Source organism: Hypanus sabinus, chromosome 9, assembly GCF_030144855.1.
Source record: "Hypanus sabinus isolate sHypSab1 chromosome 9, sHypSab1.hap1, whole genome shotgun sequence".
In the NCBI taxonomy this organism is placed as follows: Eukaryota; Metazoa; Chordata; class Chondrichthyes; order Myliobatiformes; family Dasyatidae; genus Hypanus; species Hypanus sabinus.
Genome location: NC_082714.1, coordinates 46691929 through 46716151, shown reverse-complemented (window position 1 = coordinate 46716151; position 24223 = coordinate 46691929). Strand labels below are relative to the sequence as shown.

Below are 24223 nucleotides of genomic sequence, written 5' to 3'. Positions count from 1 at the left end.
GAAAAGTACAAATAAAATCTCTTCTGTATCTCTGGTCCTTCTTAAGGGGTGTGTATGATGGTAATCTTATTGGTGAATTCTGAGAAGCATTTTTCAATCTGTGAGTGGGAAGGAAATTTTTTTTTTAACGTTCATTAATAGAAGATCATTTCTTGCCAAGCCTAATAAAAAGCTACAAATTAATCTTGACAATCAGACATACTTGGAAGATAATCTGCCTTCTTAGTCATTGAATTAAGTACCGTAAATTCCGGTGTATAAGCCAAGAATTTGGCCCTAAATTTTGGTCCTAAAATTAGGGTGTCAGCTTATACAGAGGGTGCCAACTTTGGAAAAACGAATACACGGAAGACAGGTCGTATTTATTGGCTGTTTTTGAGTCAAATTCGCTTCACTGTTGATGCATGAATTCTTTCGTTTCTTTAAACTCACACCCACTTCAAGCAACCCGCTTCGTCCATCCAGCAGTGTTCTTGAATGTAAACAACAGCCCGCAGGAATTTTCTGAGCAATCTTTGTTTTTCGTCTCAACACAAGATCACGATCACATCTATTCATAAATAAGGTGCACCAACTTCGCGTACCTCTGAAATTTTCACTGACCTCGCGGTTTTTTTCGTCCCATTTCAACGCTTAAACTCAAATCTTTTCTCTGGTAACAACGTATCCAGGCGATTGCTGGTGATTCACCCACTCTAAAACTTTTTTCCCAGTTCTGGCCACTGGCATGTTTTTCTGTGATTTGCACATTTCATTTTTGGCATTTCCCTCAGTGTGTCCTCTGCCTTTCTCCACTCTCTCACTTACACCAAACTTATTAGTAGCTGCAGAATTATTCATTCCTTTAGCAAAATCAATAACCTTCAGCTTGAAGCCAGCATCATATCACATTTGTTTTAATCTTTTGTACATGGTGGTCGCAAACTCAATACTGTGTACACGTACTGATTCCGCCACCCTGTGTTATGTTTTACCGAGATTATGATGGGCACTGAATGGTTTCACAGGGGTTGCATTTCAGAGGATTCTTTACCTTTGGGAACCTAATCCAAAACTTCCCTCCGTGATTTATTTATTAAGAATTCGCTTATAACGCTCTACAATGTGTAGGCCTGTTTTCTTAGCAGGTACTGGTCCACCAAATTTCCAAGGTCCTGAACCGGCAAAGCTGAGTACCGACATCTTTGAAAAGATCTTGTGATCTTTTCTGGTTAAATTAAAAACCTCTACAAAAGGGGTTGGTTTATACAAAGGTAACATGAAAATGTCACTTTTTTTAACCTTGAAAATGGGGGTTCAGCTTATACTCCGGAATATACGATAGTCTATTCATAGTTGTCTCACTAATTTTTTTAAAAATCACAGATCTTTGATTTAATAATGAATTTTGTCTGTAGGAGTTTAACAGCAGAGAGATTCAGGAAAAGACAGCAGGACTGGTGGACAATGGCAGTCAGTATTTGAGCTATCTCTCAAGCTTTTATCTCGTCCCATGCTCCTAATTGCTCAAATGCTATTCACATTGTCCAGTGGTCTACAAGAGCAACAGCAAATAGAAACTAACCAATTCTGCTTACTTTTAGAGCAGACTATGGGCTAGATGGGTAGCAGGTGTAGATGCATCTCTGCCAAAGGAGGTGCAAGGCACTTCTTCCTCCGCTAGCCTGTCGATCACCCTTGGGCAAGGTGTAAAATCTGCTTAGACCTTCTGCTTGATTAGGGTCGCATAGGGCCATGAGAGCAGATGGTGGATGGTTGTATGAGCAGCTGGTGCAGTTCACAGGTTCTGGTTATGTGACCACCTACGTCAGGCAGACAATCTCTGAAGAGTATCGATGATGGCTGGGTTCACCTGCCTTGTAAAGGCACTGCCCAGAAGAAGGCAATGTTAAACAACTTCTGAAGAAAAATTTGCCAAGAACAGTCACGGTCACAGAGACCATGATCACGCATGTCATATGACACGGCACAGAATGATGATGATAATGATCTAGTAACACACAGATAAAGAGTCCGTTTTCTTTCCATGTTTAGAATTAGAGGTGGCACAGTAGCATAGTGGTTAGCATAATGCCTTTACAATGTCAGCGACCTGGATTCAATTCTACTGCTGAACGCAAGGGGTTTATGAGTTCTCCCAATGGCCATGTGGGCTCTGTCCGGGTGCTCCAGATTCCTCTTACATTCCAGAGATGCACGGGATGCTAGGTTAATTGGTCACATGGGTGTAAGTGGCCAGAGTGGGCTCGTTTGGCCAGAAGGTCCTGTTACAGTGCTATATCTCTAAGTACAGTAAATAAAAATAAAATAAATAAATTAGAACAGTCTAAAAGTATTCTACAGTGGAATATCTCCAGTATACAATATCAATGCGCTGTGAATTAGAATCATGTTCTGTCTTTTCTTTCATGTTCTTTTATTGTCACATCTTCCGTTGATTCCCTCTGCATGCTAACAGGTTTTCAGCTGTATTCCTGGAAGTAATACAAATTAATCTTGTTAAATGCAAACTGTTATAACAGGATTCTGGCAGAAGAGCAGTCCCATATTTTAATGAAGGACTTGATCATGCGTTTAATCAGAAACATGTGCTTTTTCTCGCTCTCTGTATTACATTGTTTGTTCACTGTAACAGCAAATGTGCTCTGCTAATAATCAGTTGCCTTTGTTTAGATTATGTTGGGGTTTCATTGTGGAATGTGGAATTGAGGGGATTAGATATAAGTTTGTACTGTGATTAGCTTGAAAGTTCTAGCCCTACAAATGGCATTTTGAAACATGCCTTTTTAAGCACCAGTTTCATCTGTAAAAGAGAGCTGTGCACGTACATCTCACTGTGTTGTATGTGGACATAGACTTTGCCAATGATTACTCACAATTTCTTTCTAAAAAGAAATTCCTGAGCGGGAATTTCATAAATAAAAAATATGTTAGAAATGTACAAAAGTGAGAATGAGGAGTGAATGTGCTTAGTGCCTTTTCTAACTGGGTAGCTCAATTTTGCTGTATAGCCTGTTAGTGACCCAAATGTTGTTTGTGCTACACCTCTTGTGCACCACAGTTAATTAGAGGGAGTTAAGTTGTTACTTCTAAAAGAAGTGATTTTTTTTAAGGCAGCGATAAGTGATCAGAAGAGACAAAAACACTGATCAGTTTATGTCCTGAGGCTAATAACATAGAAATATATAAAGGAAAGCATCAGTTCCATTATACTGCTGACGTCCAGTTATTTATGCAGCTCATTGCCCTGAATAGTTGGCAATGGTATCAGCGGCAGAGTTGATGTAATGTTAGAAAGCTCAATACTCAGGTTTTCTCTTGTCAGAATGGATTGATGGATCAGACAGCTATCCCTATAATGTTCTCAACTTCTTCCTATTCATTATCCTTCTTGAGGCATATCCTGTACAATACTGTCAGAAAATCCTTACTTTTATGTCTCTTGTTGCTTCTGAACTTGATACACAGCTCCATTCTTCTTTACCGATTGAGAGTGGTGGCTAGGTTCAGTACTGCATCAACGTTTTTGTGACGGGAGTTATTTAGTGATGTATGTGGGAACATTTAGACTGGTAATGGTCGGGTGGCCAGAATTAATTGCATGCAGGGATCAGTGACTTTGGATAGCTGGTGAAGATTAGAAAGACAGGGAGTGATTTGTAAACAAGACTGAAAATTTAAAATGAAAACAAACAAATGCTGGTGAAAATCTCGGTAGACTGGGCAATACCTGAGGAGAGAGAAAAAAACAAAGTTAATGCTTTGGGCTGATGACCTCTTACCAAAGCTGTCTGATTACCTGCAAGATTAATTGTTTTGCTTTCTTGAGAAATTTCTGGTTAAATTTGCAGCAATGACAGAAGGCTATGTTGGTATGGGAAGGTCAAACTGAACATTTGAGACTGTTGGGTATGGGTGGCTGATATTACGGTATGTAATCATGTAGCTGGCAGATCTCACATTCCCTCAGGATCCCAGACTGGAGGCTAGCATCTGTGAAGGGCCATCAGCAGTTTACTCTTTGTCTTGTGCTCTCTGCTGCTATATCAGATGAGGGAACAGACACCCAAGAGTCATAGTTTTGTTAGGTGTCCATCCATTAGACACATGACAGTGGTAGGTGCATTGAAATTACAAAAGGAGGAGAGAGCAACACACACAAAACGCTGGAGGAACTCAGCAAGTCAGGCAGCATCTATGGAAAAGAGTACAGTCGATGTTTCAGGCTGAGACCCTTCGAGTGGCAATGATGGATGTATGCGAGGGTCTGCAAAGGGAATCAGTACAGTTGGACTTTATATGGGAGTGAGGCATGATGGTTGTGTTTGGCTTGAAGAGTAAAGGGTGAGGATTTGATCTACCATCAGCAGACATGGGGAAATATTCGACAGATTGTATTCAGTTCCAGTTGCCTCATCATAGGAAGGATGTCGAAATTTTAAAGAGAGTGCAGAACAAATTTACCAGGCTTCTACCTGGATTATAAAACATATCTTAAGGGGAAAGGTTGAAGGAGTTGGGACTTTTCATTTTGGAATGAAACGGGATGAAAGGCAATGTAATGAAGGTGTATAAGTTTGAGAGATGAAGAGCGGCCTGTGAGGGTGGCGATGGCCAATTCCACAGGATGTCTATTTAATATGAGTGAAGGAAATGGGTAGTTTTTACTCAGTGGTAGCTGTCTGGAATGCACTACTGGCGATGATGGTTGAGGTAGAATCTTAGTTACATTTAAGGGACTCTTAGATAGGCACTTACTTTGTAAGAAAATTGGAGAGTATGGGCTGTGTATGAGGGAAGGATCAGATTAATCTTGCATAGGTGGTACTACATCATGGGCCGAAGGGCCTGTGCTGTCCTGCTCTATGGTCGAACTCGACTTTTGAAACATTGAGGAACTTTGGGATGAGATCTTTCTCTATCAGCCAGGAATTACCTGTCTTCATGGTGGTAAATTTGCCTCAATAGTGCGGCAAACTGTTCCAGCTACTGACTTCTTTGTTAGCACCAACACGCGCCCACATTTCACCCCATTGAAGGTGAAGAGGCGCATTCACTGGATTATGTGGTTTCTGGCAAAACAGCTATTTGTGGTTTCCTATTTGGCAAAAGCATATAAAATGTTTTCTTCATTAGCATTGCCTTTGTTGATGCTGACATTTTCTGGGACTTCTAAAGGAGTCTAATGGAGATGCTCTGTCCCTAGAGTTTATTTCTTTGCCCACACGTTACTTACAACTGATGTTTTGTTTCCCAATGCAGTTTCCAGACAAATTGGATGGCAGATTTGTTCTGAAGTGTCATATCCCACGGGAACTACAGGACCTGCATTTCCACTCTCTGGCCCTGCAGAAGCATCAGTTATGCTAATAAAACGTGACAGAGATCTACAACAGTATTTGCTGGAAGCAGCATACTCCTACGTTGCACAGGTACCTTTCTCCTTCTGCTACTAGGTGAAAATGCAGATATGCCAATCAAAGCAATGAGTGGTTATGTGTTCATCCATTTGATGTATGAGTGGTAGACGCATTGAAATTACCCAAACTCAAGGGGGAGTGGCAGTGAAGGATGCATGTGAGGGTCTGTAAAGTGAATGAATACAATTGGACTTTATATGGCAGTGAGGGATAATGGTTGTGTTCGGCTTGAAGAATAAAGAATGAGGATTTGATTTACTGTCAGGATATTAGGAGATACTCAATGGAGTATTGTGTCCATTTCTGATTTGCCTCATTATAGAAAGGATGTTGAAGCTTTAGCGAGAGCACAGAGGAGATTTACCAGGATTCTGCCTGGATTAGAAATCATTTCTTAAGGGGAAAGGTTGAGGGAGTTGGGGATTTTCACTTTGGAATGAAACAGGATGAGAGAGAACATGATGAAGATGTATAAGATTGAGAGACAGAGTGGCTAGTAAGGGTGTGAATGGCCAATTCCACAGTTTAAGGTGAGTGGGGAAAACAGGTTTTTTTACACAGTGGTGGCTGTTTGGAATCCAGTACTAGGGATGCACTATAATGGTCTCAGTGTGATCGGGGCAGAGGGGAGGGTGTAAGGGACTACAATAACAAGTTGAAAACACAGTACAATTAGGAATGAGGAAGTCTGGTTGATGTTAAGGGCAAGCACAATCTGACCTGTGGGCAAAAGAACAAGCAAGCAGTAAAAGTCACCTGCAAGGTGTCCCTGGTGGTTGGGGGGGGGGCGGGGTTAGCTTGGAGCAAAATGGGGAGTAAGGAGAAGGCCACGAGATTGATGGGGAGGGCACTGCATAGTTAATGCCAGATGTGGTTGGGTCTATAAGGGGAAAAATAGATGGTGATGAGATTTTCCTGGTGATGCCATTGGGATTTCTCATTCCCATCCTGGTTTAAAGGGTAACCTGAGAAAGGATGTAACCATCTCAGCAGCTTCTGGCCTAGGAACAAGTCTCTTCTCTCCAGCTTACTCTCACCCACCAGTCCACAACCCTGCTCCACTTGTCAGCACCCAATACTGCCCCACGCTCTCCGCACCAGAACCTGCCACTGCACTCTGCCTCCACCCCTGCCCATACCCGGCACCCCAAACTTTGCTCACTGTGTGTTGCTCACCCACATCTGTCTGGACCCCAACACTGCCTTCCATCCCCAACCACTCGGATTCCCTACCCCTCACCTCACAGTCTTCAACATGATCCCACACTGGCTCACACCCTGGCAATGTCCTCCCACACCCTTCTGAACACCACATTCTCTAAGGTGTGTAGTAGAGTTTTCAGAAGGGCAGTGGATAGGGAGCAGGAGTACATTGGGCTAAGCAGTCTCTTCCTGTAACTGAATAACTCCATGATCCTATTCTGAACTCCCACCTAATCCTCACTGTTACGTTGTGGTACTGGAAAGCTGGTTGGCCGTGAGTAACGCACACGAGAGACTGGGAGGTGGGGAATAAACCTGAAACTGCTTATTTCACTAGTAAGTCTTCGACCCAGACTGCCCTCTCAGATTACGCTGGGTACGTAATGCCCAGGAAAGCTTGAGAGCAACCCAAAAGAGACAAAATATACATGAATACATAACATATTCCTCCCAACTTATGTTAAAGATTTTCCTCTCCTCCCATACACAAACCAGCTGCTGAACTACTAACTTTCAATGGAGTCATCAGCAAATTCAAAAAACAACAAAAAGCATTTTATTTTCTAAACTAAGGAAAGAGGGTGGACTTCCTCTATTCCCATACATAACCTTGGGGGTTATTCTGCCTCATGAGCTGAGGATGAGTCACTAAACCAGAGATTCAATCTGTCTGCAAACCGACTGTTTTTGTGATGGTACCGATGACCCGGGGATGACACCAAAGTCATTTAATCTTTTGGTGTGTATATACATCTTGGCTTGGGTACTGCATTGTAAGTAGGAAGCACCATTGTCATTGGGCCATTGTCACTTACAAGCTGTTGAGGCTAAAGATGGTACATCGCCCCTCAATGGATCTTTCAGACTTTGTGCTCTTCATGATGACAGACTTGGGCCATTTGCTGTGTGCATCCACTACGACTAAGAACATGTGGCCTCCTTCAGGTCCTGCAAAACCTGTGTAAGTCCTCCGTTATGGTTCTTCAGGCCATTCCCATGGATGCGAAGGAGCAAGTTGAGGAAAATTTCTCACTTGCTAACAATGTGGGCATACTCTGGCCTCCTCTTCAATGGGTACATCCTGTCCTGGCCACCAGAGGCAGCTCTGGAGCTGTAACAGTTAAAGGAAGTCAGCATTCAAATGGTGCTTGGACCTCCTGGCCTTTATATTGTACTGTTGAGCAAATGGTAACAGAGCCCACTGTTGTATTTGACTCGCAACTAGGGAAGGAATGTCCTTATGTGAACCAAAATTTGACATCAAGGGACGACGATCTATTGGTAGTATAAATTGTCAACTAAAGAGGATCAATGGAATTTATTATCTCCAAAGACAATTGTGAATGCTTCCCAGTCAATCTGGGCATAGATTAATGTCCTTGATGTGAAAGCGATTGGATGCTATTCACCCAACGGCAGGATAATTTCCCCCACACCATAGGATGATGTGTCATAGGCCAACTGTATGGGCAATGATGGGATGAAGTGTACAAGTGCTTTGTACTGTGACCAAGTGTTTGGCCTTTTTAAAAGCCTCTTCACAGCGATCTATCCTCTGCCAGAATGTCGATTTATTTAAAAGCTTGTGAAGTGGTTTCAGCATGCTAGCTGGATTAGGAGCAAACTTCGTGTAGAATATAGTAGCAGTCCTAAGAAAGATCTTAATTGACTTACATTCTGTGATGATGGAACCTCCACGATTGCCTTCACCTTTATGAATCCTGAGTTGTCAATCACATGCCCCAAATATTCAATTGAAGGTCGAAATGACTCACATTTGTCCTTACAGACTCTTCGCCCAGACTTCTGGAGTCATTGTAGTGTAGAACCAAAGTTTGTAGGTGTTTATGCTCATTTTCCCCAGTAATTAGCAAGTCATCTAAACAGCTTTCTGCCCCTGTCAACCCACTCAGGATCTAGTCAATTGCTTGCTGGAACCGAGGTGATGCCAAATGGAAACTTTCAATACCTGAACGTTCCTTTGTGAGTCACAATGGTCAACAGTTCCTGTGACTCTAACTCCAAATGCATTTGTAATTATGCTTGACATAAGTCAGTCATGCTAATTGTCCATCCTCTAGCCAATCCTGCAAAAAGGTCATCAATGAGGGGAAGAGGGAATTGTTCAACCGTAAGAACTGGGTAAATGGTTGAAGACTCCAAAGAAAATCTTAGTGACCCATCTCACTTTAGGTCAGGAGCCACTGGAGTTGCCTATTTACTTACACCTATGGTCCCAATACCTTACTCTGGGCTAGTCTTTCCAATTCGGCATCTACCTTTGGTTTGAGGGTGTATAGAACAGGACTGGTCTTCAGGTATTTGGGTGTTGTGTCCAGCGTAACAGTGATTTCCTGTGTGTTGCTTCCATCCCTCTTGTAGACCAGCGTTCCCACCCATTAAATGTACTGCATGCCAGTTGATTTTGAGCAGCAGAGAAGCACAGGAAAGCTACCTTTAACAGTGTAGAGTGGAGGTTTCTTCCTTTGTTCATTAATCTTCACTGTGGCACATACTACTCCCCTCACTGGGATAACCTCACCAATGTTATCCTTTAAACTCAACCTCGCCCCAGAAGGGGCGAGATGCTATAATTTCTCCTTGTAAACTGTCTCGGACACCAAAGATAATTCAGTATCCTTGTCCAGCTGCATCCTCACTGTGGCCCCATCCAACCGTGAGATCATCCAATAGTTGACTTTGTTCCTGAAACAGAAAAAAACATGCAAAGTTTCTTCAACCACAGAGTGAAAGTCAGTCTGTCCTCAGTATGCTCTATCTTTTCACATGTTTTTTTTTTGTTTTTCCAAAAGTCATTTCTCTTTATTGCAGTGTTTTGGTTGACTTTTTTTTTAACTTTTATATGTCCCCTTTTTGCCACCGTTTTGGCACTCTAAATCCTTGTACCACCATTCTTTTTCTGAATGCCCAATTTTGACACAACTGTAACATTGATTACCTATAGGTGTCTCATTGGGAAGATGTGCACAATAGCTGTGCATCTTTAGCTTCCATCTCCATAGATGAATGAATCCCAATTGCCTTCTGTAGTGTTAGTCTGTCTTCTGTAAGCAAATGTTTCTGAATTGCCTCATAGATCACATGTGAGCAGGGCTAGGCTAGGCTGCAGCCCAGGGGCCACAGCTGCAGAGGGGCCCAAAATTTGTAGCTATTATCATGGCGGACAAGAAACAGTACGAGAGTGGAGCACAGAAAAGAAAAAAAGTAACAAGAAAAAGAGGACCGTGAGAAAGAAGCATTAAAAAAGATATTGAAATTGACAGAATTTTTTAAACCTGATCTCGATGGTGCAACAGTACCATCGCTCTTGTCACAGTCTGATACCGGTGGGCAAATGGAGACTTGTTCAACAGCTAGTGCTAGCACCAGCGTTAGCACAGGACCACCGTCCTTGCCACAGTCAGCAGCTAACATTGAAGAGGCAGAGAGCATGACTGATTCCCGACCACAGAGACCACTGAACAACCAAGTCGGGCCGCCATTAATGTTAACATTACCGCTACTGAGGATCCTTACAGCACTGATCCAGCATGCTGGGGAAAGGAAACGTTAGATGATTCCATCCAAGCATACTGGGCTAAGAAAGGGCTGGAGTCCTGCCAGAATAAGGATTTGGATATCAAAAGCTTAGGTACATGTATACAAACAGCAGAGACGTTTTTTCCTCTAAATTTCACTTCAAACGCAAGCTCGTGAATGGTGAATACATATCAGGGCAATGGCTCTGAATATTCCCCTCCCACCAGCTGTGTGTTTTGTCGCATCTTCAGTGATAGTAACTGTCAGTCCGTCTGCAAAACTGGCTTTAGCGACTGGAAAGATGCCGCTGAGCGCATAGGAGAGCGTGAAAATAGCGAACGCCACAGGAAAACGACCCTGACCTATGTCACACTAGCATCTGACAGTGGAAGAATAGATACAGAACTGCAAAAACAGTTTGAGTCAGAGTGTGCCTACTGCACCGACGTATTGAGAAGGGTGGTGGCGGTTGTGAAGTTTCTGGTCGAGAGGCAACTGGCTATCCGAGGCTCCAGTGACATATTTGACAGGCCCGATAACGGCAACTACACAGGCATTCTAGAGGTAATAAGTGAGTTTGACCCGATTTTTGAAGGCTGACCTGGAGTTGGACTTTGTGGAGGAGATTGTCCATTTCAGGGAATTTGTAAGTGGCAAAGATATTTCATCCGCAACAGAGCTTTTATGCTTCCTCAGAGAAAAAAAACCTTGCAGGTCGTCTTCCCAAATGTAAGCATTGCTTTGAGGCTTTACCTGATGCTCCCTGTCACAAATGCAAGTGGTGAGTGATCTTTCTCCAAGCTCAAGCTAGTGAAGAATAGGCTCAGATCCACAGTGGGACAGGACAGGCTGAATCACTTTACTCTGATGTCACTTGAAAGTGATCTTGTTTGGAAACTGGATTTTAGTGATCTGATCAAGGACTTTGCTGCGAAGAAATCCAGAAGAACTAGGCTTTAATTTTGAAAAACAAGCATCTGACTTCGTAAATATCTAGTCTTGTGTGTCAGTGCTGTTCCTGTATTTGTGGCGATAGGCTAATAGTTGACTGTTTACAAACTAGTAAGTAATAAGTGGTCTTTACTCTGCAAGCCAAACAGCAATAGGTTAGTATGTGCTAGATCTCATTTTTCAAAAAGATTGTTGGAGTATTGTCAAGTTTCCTAGTTTGCCATAGTGCCATCTCTCTTGGCCTTTTTGTCGCTCATTTCCATTTTACTTTCTCCGAACTCACGGTTGAGAAAAATACCTAGATAAAAATGCTTTGGCATTGTTTGAGAAATAAAGCCTATGGTATGTGCAGCAATAACTAAATAAAAATTTAAGATTGGGTGCATCATACTTCGTCTCCCTCATAACTTTACTAAGCCAACTAAGCTGGTACATTTTTGAGTGCTTTAGATGAAGTCCTTCAAGCTAAGAATCTGCATTACTCTCTGTGCTCCCTCTTAAGGCCTGTAAGTTTATAGCCTACGTATTGTACTAAACCAGTGCCTTGGTCCACAGTTTTGATATTTAGACCAGTACTACCTTTGCTCTTCTTCTTGCCTTTTTTTTGCTTGGTGCAACAGCATTTTACGGTGTTGGCACGGGCCCAAATGGGCCTCCAGCCCAGGGGCCCCGGCCCTGCATGTGAGTCTTTCATGTTATGTGACATTTCAACAACTGCCCAGGATCATAGTATTCAGACAATTGCTTCAGCACCCCAACAAACTGTGAAATAGACTCTCCTTTTATGAAATCCATTCCTCTCAGCAATAATCAAAGGTATAAGTGAGTGATCCTTTAAGACTTTAACTATCTCCTCATATGGCTTATCGCCAGGCTTCGCAGGTTGCACTAGTCTGCGCAATAAATTAAACATTTTTACACCCTTCACAGTCATAAAAGTTGGAAAATGTATATCATCTGAAATTTGAGTCACCAATGCAAATATTCAAATCTTTCAATATATGAACTACATTGCATTGTTTCATTGTAAAGCCCCATTCTTCCAAACGTTGTCACCATTTTCAAATACAATCACATTCCAGAAAAGTTGACTAGTCTTATCTGTCCCTCGCTTCCTCTCTTAGTTGCTTTAATTAATTATCCTGTTCTCGTTCACTCACCACGCTTTCTGCGGCCATTTCCTTTTCGCTCATCCACTCTACATAGAGGTACTTCACCATTTCCTCCCGCAGACTTCTTTTGCCAAAGGGAACAAGACAGTAAATATCGCATGAGGACATGTCACCTTGTTGGCAGATGTTGTGTTTATGATACAGGGGAGCTGGGTGGCCATGAATAACACACACGAGAGATGGAAGGTGAGGAACAAATGTGCAGCTGATTATTTTTACCTGTAAGTCATCAGCCCAGAATTCCTATCACATTACGTTCAGTACGTAACCCACAGAGTCAAAACAACCGGCAAGCATTAATATATATTTTACACCCACCACTGCTCAGAGGCAGGCCCTGCCCCCATCATTCTTAAGAGATTAAAGATTAAAAATTAGTTGTTTGTCCTATGTACATTAAAATTTTGAATTTTGAGTCAACAGCCAACGCTCCACCTCACCATTTTCATGTTTCCTCCCTCCTTCAAACCAGGCCCTCACACTTTGATTCCCCCATAACAGCATCTTTTAACTCGACTTTCAAACTATAAAAAGATCCTACTGCTGTACTTAATTGCTAATCTCTTTCTGACCCAGTTAATAGGGGAATGACAGAAAGGAAATCGAAGCTGAGAAAAAGGGAATGTGGTGCCAGAGGAAGTGGTAGAGATGGGTACCATTCTGCTTAAAAGACATTTAGACAGATACCTGGACAGGAAAGGTTACAGGTCAAACACAGGCAAATGAGACTAGCTCAGAAAGGTACTTTGGTCAGCATGAATGGGTTGGGCTGAGGGACCTGCATCCATGATGTATAACTCCTTGGCATGTGTCAATAACACACGTTATTATTCAAGTAATTTCCTCATCCATTTTCAAAAGGTGGAGGTAGTTAAAATCAGGGCCATCATAAACACCACAATTATTTTCTAATGATATTACAAAAGATCACAGCAGGCAACTTGCAGACCATGAGAATACTGTTCAATATTGTAAAGTAGTCTTATAAATGGACAAATGCTACTTCTTGATGGTCAAAAATAATCCCCTGTGGTTTTCTAATGAGATTGCAGCTTATTAACTCACTTTGAGTATTGATATTATTTGGTTATTGAGTTACTGCCAATTTAGGAATGTTCTCTCTGATGCGGAGAAGAAAACAGAATGGCATTGAAATTAAAGTGGATCTATGGTCCTACTCCAGTCAAACTGGGCTCTCTGTTGTCAGACGCATTTCATTGTTTAAGTTACCATTTAATAAAATGAAGAATTCCAATAACTAGTTTCTTGATAGTACAAGTTTCTGAGTGGTATACAGATCTATATTTGCAGATGACCTGAAGTCAATATGGTAAACATATTTTACTGATTGGCATCAAAGCAGATAAGATTGATTTTTTAAAAAAACAATTCCTGAAAGAAAAGAGAGAGAGTTCAAAAGAGGGGAGGCTAGTTTTTATAATTTGGACTTCTGAACTTAATATTGTGGCAGCTTATTCATGTGTAGGAAGGTCGGGAAACTGAGCTTTCATAACTGTGGGGCAGTCTGCACAGCTGACAAAATGTGAAAGAGAAGCAAAAGGAATAATTGAAGACTTAACTTTGGGCATTATTTTCATAGGAAATGCATGTATACCCTTTGCCTTTCTGGAGTTTACGGGGAAAATGTTGAGATCAATCAAACTGTAACTTAAGCTTTGCATGTACGTTGCTATGGTGAAGGCTATTCAAATTAAGCAAATGATTCAAGTGTAGAATGTTCTGTCCGCTGAATGGTCGAAGAGACTTCTTCAGAATTTTTACATAAAAAGAATGATTATTGCCCATAACTTGAAGACAGTGGACCATACTTTCCAGACTTACTGATGCTTATGAATAAATATGATCGAATAGGCAGGTAAACCAGACTGTTAGATATTTACCAGAATCAAAATTATCAATGACCTCCGTACCAGTAGACTGAGTTGGCTGGACAAAGATGGAGCAGTGTGTCTACTTTCTGAGTTTTCACTGCAGTGACTCCATTAAATCTGTGCCCTCTAGTATTTAATGTTTATACCCCAGGAGAGAGACTCTATCTATTCTACTAAGCCTCTCATTATTTTATAAATCCAGAGTGCTTACTTGGATCTATTTGAATCAGCAAAGGTTCACTGATGCATCTCTGTTCCCCACGAGCAGCCAGTTATTCACACTTCGTTATCAGTGTCACAGAGACAAGAGTGGAGGAAATGTAGGTGCTGCAGATATTCCAATAACCTCTTGGACAACTGCAGGATGGGAGAGAGCCAAACACCTGGGTTCCATTATAATTGCTGTTTGCGTGGAGTATGCACCTTCTCCTTGTGACCACGTGACTTTTCCCCCTGGGTACTCTGACCAACCACAGCCTCAGCCCAAGTCATCAGCAGGCTTGCTCGTCACGGCGTCTGACTGGCAACTGGAAGTCGATCTTGGCAAACAGTTAAATTTCCCTGAGTTCATCACACCATCATCCCTGAGGCCTGACATTGTCATTCTATCAGAAACCTCAAAGCAGGGGGTCATGGTAGAATGGACAGTTCCTTGGGAAGACCAGGTTGAGGAGGTGTTTGAGTGTAAGAAACCAAATGCTAAGAGTTGGTGGAGCAGTGCTAGAGACACTGGAGAGTATGAGGTGAGCCTGTCCAGGTGGGGTGTATTGGTTTTGCTGGCTGCTTGCTGTGCAGAACCTACTCCCTCCGTCACACTACAGCGGCTACACAGAAAAGAGCCACCAGGACCACCACAGAGGCTGCTGAGCGAGCCTCCAGATTGGCTTTGGATCAAGAGGTGTGACCTGTGAATCATTGCTGTTGGGACACAAGCCAGGGCCTGATCAACCCTGGCCGGGACACCCAGGCAAGGATGCCTGATGTTGAAAGACCCAAAGCACCCAGTGGACCTCAGGTTGCATCACTGATGATGTGTCCCAGTGCATCACAAGTTGGATCTCTGTATCACCTTTCATCTAGGCTTGTGAGTTCATATGTTAATTGCCATTGAAAATTATCCCTTCTGTGTAGGTCAGTGGTAGGATTGTTAGAGAATAGGGAAACAATAGGCTACAGGAAAATAGTTGGGGGAATGGGATTGTTCTCTGAGCTGACATAGTTTTAATGGGCCAAATGGCTTTTTCTATTGTTGAATGAATATGTGAAAGTAAGACAAGGGTCTGAACAAAATATTGTAGTAAAGATGGAATTGAAATACTATTGCTCAAGATTCATTCATGGGCTGGGAACTGAGCCTCTGCTCCTGGGAATTGTGATCAGGAATGAGTATCCAATAATTCCAGGCTCCACTTCAAAAATGTTTCATCAGGTACACCACAGCCACAAATCTATGGCTACACACAGCCTCTCTTTAAATAACCCAGAGAGATGATTTAATTTTAAATTGCCAGCTTATTAAATTGCACAGAAAACAGTAGCTGGAGCCAAACAAAATTCAAACAGAAAAAAAAGTCAAAAATCTGTAGAAGCTGGACGTTGTTGACAACTGACTGATAAATTATCTAAACATTATTTTGAGTGAATTCATTTTTAATCTCTTATTCCCACTGAATAGAATAAAAAGCCAATCAAACTAGAGCTTTGATAGTATATTTATTTTATTGTTAGCTCTCAGCTATGGAAAATTATGAAAGCCTGAAAGAGTTTTCACTGGGCTAATATTTGCAGATTATGGGAAGAAACTCTGTATAGTACAACACAGCTGGCGGACTGAGCAGTGGGCATGTAGGAGGGCAAGATGCAGGAAGAGTGAGGGGGAGGAGGTCATGTCTACTCAGATTGTTCAATGATCAAAATATGGGATATCTCCATGTCTTCACTGACACAGCCTGTTACAACTGGAATTGCAACATCAGAGAAGGTCAGGAAAAAAAGTACCACTGGCCATCAGAATGATTCCAGTAACAAGCTTGTTTCACATCTGGCTCCTCTTAGACTAAAACTGGTGATATTTTTGTTTCCATCCTTCCTCACAACATACCAGGAAATCATTCAACTCATTGAGGTTTATTTCAGCTCACAGAACATCCAATTCCCTTTGTTAATTTCCCCTAAAACCTGATTTCCTCACATTCCTGTCAATTCTTCCAAGTTTGTAGCACCCACCGCTAGGGAGGATTTAGTGACAAGTTAACTGACGAACCCACAGGGATTTGAGATGCAGAAGTTGTCTGGAATACCGAATGAAGACATGCACAGTGAAAGTGATAACGGCAAACCTCATACAAACAGAACTTACGGTCAGGATTGAATTTGGCCACCGGTGCTACTAGCTGCACCTCTGTATCATTTTGTTAATCTTCTGCCACTAGCCTTGTACCTCTCTGAAACTATGTCAGTGTCTGCTTGGCCACAATCCTAAACTTAAGCTGCCACAAAGTGCAGAAATTAAATTATAATGTAGGTCAGGCCATGTTCAAAACACAGCCTGTCATCTGTGTGCATTTTCTTAAAAGCCAACTCCTTTGTGTCTTGGCCAAGCCTGGTTCTGTTCCAGTGATCACCACATAGCAGATATGACAGCTGCTAAGTGTCAGTGGAGGAGACTGCAGTCAGCCGTGGAGAAAGACATGGAGCAGATCTAGGCCTGGACCCTTCTGGGTGCTCCAGTTTCCTCTCTCATCCCAAAGACGTGCAAGCTGGTAGGTTAATTGGCAACTGTACATCACCCCTATTGTGTAGGTGAGTGGCAGAATCTAGGAGGAGTCGATGGGAATGTTGGAAGAATCAGATAGGTTTGGCTGGGATTAATGTGAAACATGGATGCTTGTGGTCTCCATGGGCTTTGATGTGACTGTGAACGTAGTCACCGGAGAGAATATTGAAGCCAGTGATATAGAGATCTTTATTCAGCACAGCAAGCATCATACTGGAGACACTCTGAGAAGAGACTCCCTGACCCAACATTGGATCACTATTATATGCTAAAGATCAAACAAGATAATTCTACAGTTACAATGCATTTTATAGAACTTCCTCTGAGTTACATATAATGCTCAAACACCTAGATCTTTACACCAACACTCCAAACATCCTAGATTGAATGTTAATCACCGCTGTCTCTGAGCTGCATTCATACATATGCAGACATCTCAGGTCAAGGAGTTGTTCCCTGGTTTGCAGTCACCCCAATCTGCAGCTCCAGGAAGATCATTGTTCTGAGCAGCATTTTAAATTCAATTTACAATTGGCATTCAGATTTGAAGACAGGTTGCTGTTGAAGTTAATATTTGCTATAGTCCATAAATCCAGAATACGCCCTGACAGGCTCAGTAGGTGGAAGGGACTTTGGCTGTGTTGTGTCTCTGTGACTCGTCGGTCTCTGGGCAGTGTGGTGGGAGGATTATGAGCCGCTTACTGAGTGACACCAAAATGGTTAAGATAGAAAGGTGATATGAAATAGAGGATCGGGTGTGAGGATGGCCTGGCCCTAAACCAACTCATTCCCTCCTTTGCCCTGGAGTTCAGCAATTGTCACTCCACTAATGGCCAGAACCATCTTCTCTCTGGGAGTTCAGACCTACAGTGACGTCCTGTCTTTTCTGGTTACTTCCTGGCACTGGATAAACACTTTGTTGTCCTAAAAAGAAAGAGAAGCATCTCGCTGATCATCATGAAATCTGTCAGGAAACACAACTCTAATGATAAAGGTGTATGCTGTGACGTGCATGAAGCCAATTCGATTGACATTGTTGGAAGGCGGGGAAGGGGATGTGACAGGTTTGGGGCAGGCTGGTGGCGCTGTTGGAAGGATTTGGGATCTGCAGTTGCATTCACTGACCTGAACCAGGAGTGTGAAGTCTTGAGTCCCCACAGCATGTGGCATTGATTTTCACATGTATCTGGTGCCCTGCCTTTAATGTCCCTAATTGGAGGGCAGGTGCCTGACATCCCAAATTCCTACCTCCTCCTGCAAGCTTAAGAAATGTCTACATTCTCCGCCATTCTACCGTTATTCACTGCATCCTTGTTCATCTTCACCTCCAGCCAGCACTACCTTTCACTTCACTGACCTCACGGCAAGTGCAGTTAGGAGATGTGGGCTAGCTTCAGCTGGTGGTGTCCACTCACAATATTGAACTGAAATAAAGTGACTTTCTTTCTTACATGAGGAGTAAACATCTTTGCATTACATCTCCATCTAAATGCGCAGTCATAGTAATTTATAATAAACAGAACAGTCAATGTCATATAGAGTGCACTCAAATCAGCGTGAGTTCATCAGCCTGATGGCCTGGTGGAGGAAGCTGTCCCGGAGCCTGTTGGTCCTGGCTTTTATGCTGTGGTACCGTTTCCCAGATGGTAGCAGCTGGAATAGATTGTGGTTGGGATGGCTTGGGTCCCCAATGACCCTATGGATCCTTTTCTCACACCTGTCTTTGTAAATATCCTGAATCATGGGAAGTTCACAACTACAAATTCGCTGGGCTGTCCGCACCTCTCTGCAGAGTCCTGTGATTGCAGGAATTACAGTTCCCATACCAGGCAGTGATGCAGCCAGTCAAGATGCTCTCAGTTGTGCCCCTGAAGAAAGTTCTTTGGATCTGGGGGCCCACATCAAACTTCCTCAGCCATCTGAGGTGTAAGAGGCACTGTTGTGCCTTTTTCACCACACGGCTGGTGTGTCTAGACCACGTGTGGTCCTTGTTATAGACAATAGACAACAGGTGCAGAAGTAGACCGTTCGGCCCCTCGAGTCTGCACCGCCATTCTGAAATCATGGCTGATCATTCACTATCAATACCCAGTCCCTGCCTTGTCCCCATATCCCTTGATTCCCCTATCCATCAGATATCTATCCAGCTCCTTCTTGAAAGCATCCAGAGAATTGGCCTCCACTGTCTTCCGAGGCAGTGCATTCCACACCTCCACAACTCTCTGGGAGAAGAAGCTCTTCCTCAACTCTGTTTTAAATAACTGACCTCTTATTCTCAATCCATGCCCTCTGGTACTGGACTCTCCCAACATCTGGAACATATTTCCTGCCTCAATCCTATCAAATCCTTTAATTATCTTAAACGTTTCAATCAGATCCCCTCTCAATCTCCTCAATTCCAGCGTGTACAAGCCCAATCTCTCCAATCTCTCTGCGTAAGACAGCCCTGCCATCCCAGGAATCAACCTAGTGAATCTACGCTGCACTTCCTCAATTGCCAGAATGTCCTTCCTTAAACCTGGAGACCAAAACTGTACACAATATTCCAGGTGTGGTCTCACCAGGGCCCTGTACAAATGCAAAAGAACATCCTTGCTCTTGTATTCAATTCCCCTTGTAACAAAGGCCAACATTCCATTTGCCCTCTTCACTGCCTGTTGCACTTGCTCATTCACCTTCATTGACTGGTGAACTAGGACTCCTAGGTCTCTTTGCATTTCTCCCTTACCTAACTCGACACCGTTCAGACAATACTCTGCCCTCTTGTTCCAGCTTCCAAAGTGGATAACTTCACATTTATTCACATTGAATGACATCTGCCAAGTATCTGCCCACTCACTCAGCCTATCCAAGTCTCCCTGTATTCTCCTAACGTCCTCTTCGCATGTCACACTGCCACCCAGTTTAGTATCGTCAGCAAACTTGCTGATATAGTTTTCAATGCCCTCATCTAAATCATTGACATAAATCGTAAAGAGCTGTGGTCCCAATACAGAGCCCTGTGGTACCCCACTAGTCACCTCCAGCCAGTCTGAGAAACACCCATTCACTGCTACCCTTTGCTTTCTATCTGCCAACCAGTTTTCTATCCATGTTGAAACCCTGCCCCCAATGCCATGAGCTCTGATTTTACTCACCAATCTCCTATGTGGCACCTTATCGAATGCCTTCTGAAAATCTAGGTACACAACATCTACTGGCTTACCCTCATCTAACATCCTTGTTACACCCTCAAAAAACTCCAACAGATTAGTCAAGCATGATTTGCCCTTGGTAAATCCATGCTGGCTCGGCCTAATCCTATTTCTGCCATCTAGATGTGCCACTATTTCGTCCTTAATAATGGACTCAAGCATCTTCCCCACGACTGACGTTAGGCTAACAGGGTGATAGTTCTCTGTTTTCTCCTTCCCTCCCTTCTTGAAAAGTGGGACAACATTAGCCACTCTCCAATCTTCAGGAACTGATCCTGAATCTAAGAAACATTGGAAAATGATTACCAATGCATCCGCAATTTCCTGAGCCACCTCTTTTAGAACCCTCGGATGCAGACCATCTGGACCCGGGGATTTATTAGCCTTCAGTCCTACCAGTCTACTCATCACAGTTTCTTTCCTAATGTCAATCTGTGTGGATATCTGTGTGTCAATTGATGTGGATACTGAGGAACTTGAAACTGTTTGCCCCTTCAACCCCAAATCCATTGTTTAACCCCCTCAATAGGGGTTAGCCCATCTCCATTCCTCCTGTAATCCACAACCAGCTCCTTTGTTTTTGCGACATTGAGGAAGAGAGAGGTTGTTTCCTTGACACCAGAGTGTCAGAGAGATGACTTCTTCCCTGTAGGCCACCTTGTTATTGTTTGAGATGAGGTCAATCAATGTAGTGTCATTGGCAAATTTAATTAGTAAATTGTAGCTTTGGGTGGCAACACAGTCATGGGTACACAGGGAGTAAAGGAGGGGACTCAGTACGCAGCCCTGAGGGGCTCCTGTACTGAGAGTCAGAGGGTTGGAGGTGAGAGAGCCCACTATTACAACCTGCCGGCAATCTGACAGGAAGTCCAGGATCCAGTTGCACAAGGCAGGATCAAGGCCGAGATCTCTGAGCTTCTTGTTGAGCCTGGATGTAATTATGGTGTTAAATGCTGAACTGTAGTCCAAGAATAGCATTCTCACACAAGCAACCTTCTCCAGATGTGTAAGGATGAAATGTAAAGCAGTGGCTATTGTGTCATCTGTGAATTGCTTGTGTCGATAGGCGAGTTGTAGGGGTCCAGCTTGGGTGGTAGCAAGCTGCAGATGTGATCCTTGACCAGCCTCTTAAAGCACTTGCTTACTATTGAGGTGAGTGCAACAGGACGCCAGTCATTCAGACAAGTTACCTTGGTCTTTTTTGGTACAGTGACAATGGTGGATAATTTGAAGCAGGAGGGCACTGTACACTGGGAGGGGGAGAGATCAAAAATGTCTGTAAACACACCTGCCAGTTGTGCTGCGCACATCCTGAGTACCCTCCCTGGGATACTGTCCGGTCTCACAGCCATTTGTTGGAAACATCTGCGTACCTCAGCCTCAGAGATGACCAGGTTGCAGGTTGTAGCGGTGGCTTTCCTCGGAGGCTCAGAGTTAGCGACATCGAACTGAGGGTAAAAGCAATTAAGCTCATCTGGGAGAGAGGCCATGATGTTGGCGGCACCATAACATTTGGCTTTGAAGTCTGCGGTGGTATGCAGCCCACACCACAAATCACGTGTGCTATTTGTTGTGAATCTTGACTCAATCTTCTCCCTATTTTGTTGGTTCGCAGCCTCGATAGCTTTGCGCAGATCATAGCTGGTTTTCTTGAGCTCCATTTCATCTCCAGCATTGTAAGCTCAATGTCACGCTGTAAGTGCTGCTCACACGGAACTATTGATCCAGGGTTGGTCTCCTACTGATGAACAGTGTGCAGTTGGTGTTGGCTGGGAGCAGAAATGAAATGACCATGAAGGAAGTTGGCATTTACTTAACCACCTTTCTTGAGCTATTCAATTTAACTTCTAAATTGTTCTGAAAACAGTAAGGTGAGCCCATCTACGACAGAGCACTCTTAGAGTTAAAGGAAGGAACATCAGGCAGAGTAGCAGACATGTTTCCATCACCCAAAGTTGAGTTCCACCCCCTCCATCTCTTATGTGATTACAGTATATGAAAATGCTTTTCCTGATGATGGAGAGTTTAATAAAAATGTTTATCTTGTCTGCCCATTTCTGGATTGCCTTAGGAAGTTCTCGGCATTCTTGTTCCCAATATCTTTCCATTTGAACTGCTTTCATGTAATGAATTAGCATGTTTTCCAGCCTGCTCGAACATCAGAGAAATAATTCATGTTCCAGTTTATTTTATCACTTGGCTAGAAACTGGCTGAAACTTGTGGCTCACTGACTTTATAAAATAAGCTAATAGTTTGGGAAATAACCGAATTCCCCAGTTCCCTCCTGATGGTGGGTATTGCCGCACACTGTATTTCACTCCTGGCTACGTGTGTTCACACTCCTTATGCAGTGAGCGTAAGGAGGCTGAGCAGCTGGCGAGTAAAACTGACACCAGGCAAGACATTAACATGCCTATTTGCTGGTGTTGTAACTGCCCATCACCTCAAACATGATTATGCTTTCAAAATGGCAAACTGAAATCCTTGACAGGGAGCTGGAAGCATGTTGTGGAATGACTGACATGTATTCAAGTCAGATTGCTAGTAGTGAAGGACGACAAAAGCTGCCCGATTCAAAACACAGTAAAATTGCTTATTATTTTCTATTTTTTTTATGGTTGTTATGCAGCTGTGCTAGTTTGTTCGATGCTTGTAATTACTCACATCTTGTTATGTTTTACTTTGAATAATTTGCCAGTTTCTCTGAGTTGACAGTTTCTCATTCGGATATGAAATTCCTATTGGTACCTGTTTTACAGAGATGATTGTGAGAAATTCTCTCAACCAGTACGTTCTATTGTTTGTCTCGAGTACTACATGATATGTTGAATCTCCTTTTCAATTCCCCAGTCTGGCCTCTTACCTCTTCTCCTCACTCGCCTATCACCTCCTTCTTTCCCGTTCTCCCATGGTCCCCTCTCCTCTCCTCCCCTCCCCTCCTATCAGGTTCCTTCTTCTCCAGCCCTTTGCCTATCCTTCTACCTATCACATTCCAGCTTCTTATTTCATCCCTCTTCTCCCATCCATTTGGCTTCACCTATCGATTTCTAGCTTGTCCTTTTTCCCCTCCCCCACCACCTTATTGTGACATCTTCCCCCTTCCTTTCCTGCCCTGATGAAGGGTCTCAGCTCAAAATGACGATTGTTTATTCATTTCCATTGACATTGCCTGACCTGCTGAGTTCCTCCAGCATTTTCTGTTTTTATTTGGCAATATTTCCTAATGCACTGGTCTTTATGTTACGCTAATTTGTAATTTTTAGATCCTGTAAACATGGCCTGAATTTAAATAACATTCAAAAATAATGGCAAATTATATAATATTTGGGGGATATTTTGCTGAAAAATTATTAGTACTGAACCAACTCAAAAATAACCACTATTAACACTTGTGCTTTTTCTCATTCTCCCAGGTATCGGCTAAACAAACAAAACACTCCAATGATTTAACAAATTACTCTTCTTTTCCAGAAGAACACCTGGTTTCCAGCTGAGGCTATACTACACTTTTATATGGGAACTCCACAGTCAGAAGTCAAAAGGGACATATCCATCGATTTTCAAATGAACTACCCCAAACGGAAGCTATTAGCCAAAATTGTTCATCCAAAGAAGATGATAACAATAGTTGGTGAGCTGGGCTGTGTAACTTCAAATGTATTGAATTCTTAAAATTTTGTGTAAGTGATATGAGTAATCAAGATCAGTAGAACTAAATTCATAATAATTTACTTAACAATGTTCAAAGTTAATTTATTATCATCTGTCACCATATATAACCCAGAGATTAATTCTCTTGTGCATAATCACAGCGAATACAAGAAACTTTAACAGTATCTGTGAAAGACTCATCCCCAACAGAATGGAGAAACAACCAACCTGCAAAAAAAAGAACCATGCAAAAAAGAAAGAGAAAACATAACAATAAAAATAAATAAGCAATGAATATTGAGAGCATGAGATGAAAAGTCCTTTTAAGTGATTCAATAGGGTGTGGGAATAGTTTGGTGATGGGCTGAGTGAAGTTAACCGCTCTGTTTCAAAAGGCTGATGGTTGAGAGATAATAGCTGATC

The 24223-nt window shown here is 42.7% G+C and overlaps 1 protein-coding gene across 1 annotated transcript in view; it reads left to right on the top strand.

Annotated features, from left to right (window-relative positions):
- LOC132399349 (uncharacterized) overlaps positions 1 to 24223 on the top strand; it is a 215820-nt gene that overhangs the window by 30229 nt on the left and 161368 nt on the right. The window contains exons 11-12 of the mRNA XM_059979603.1: positions 5263 to 5432; positions 23621 to 23780. Of these exons, the coding sequence (XP_059835586.1) occupies positions 5263 to 5432; positions 23621 to 23780 (330 nt within the window). The remainder of the gene's footprint in view (positions 1 to 5262; positions 5433 to 23620; positions 23781 to 24223) is intronic.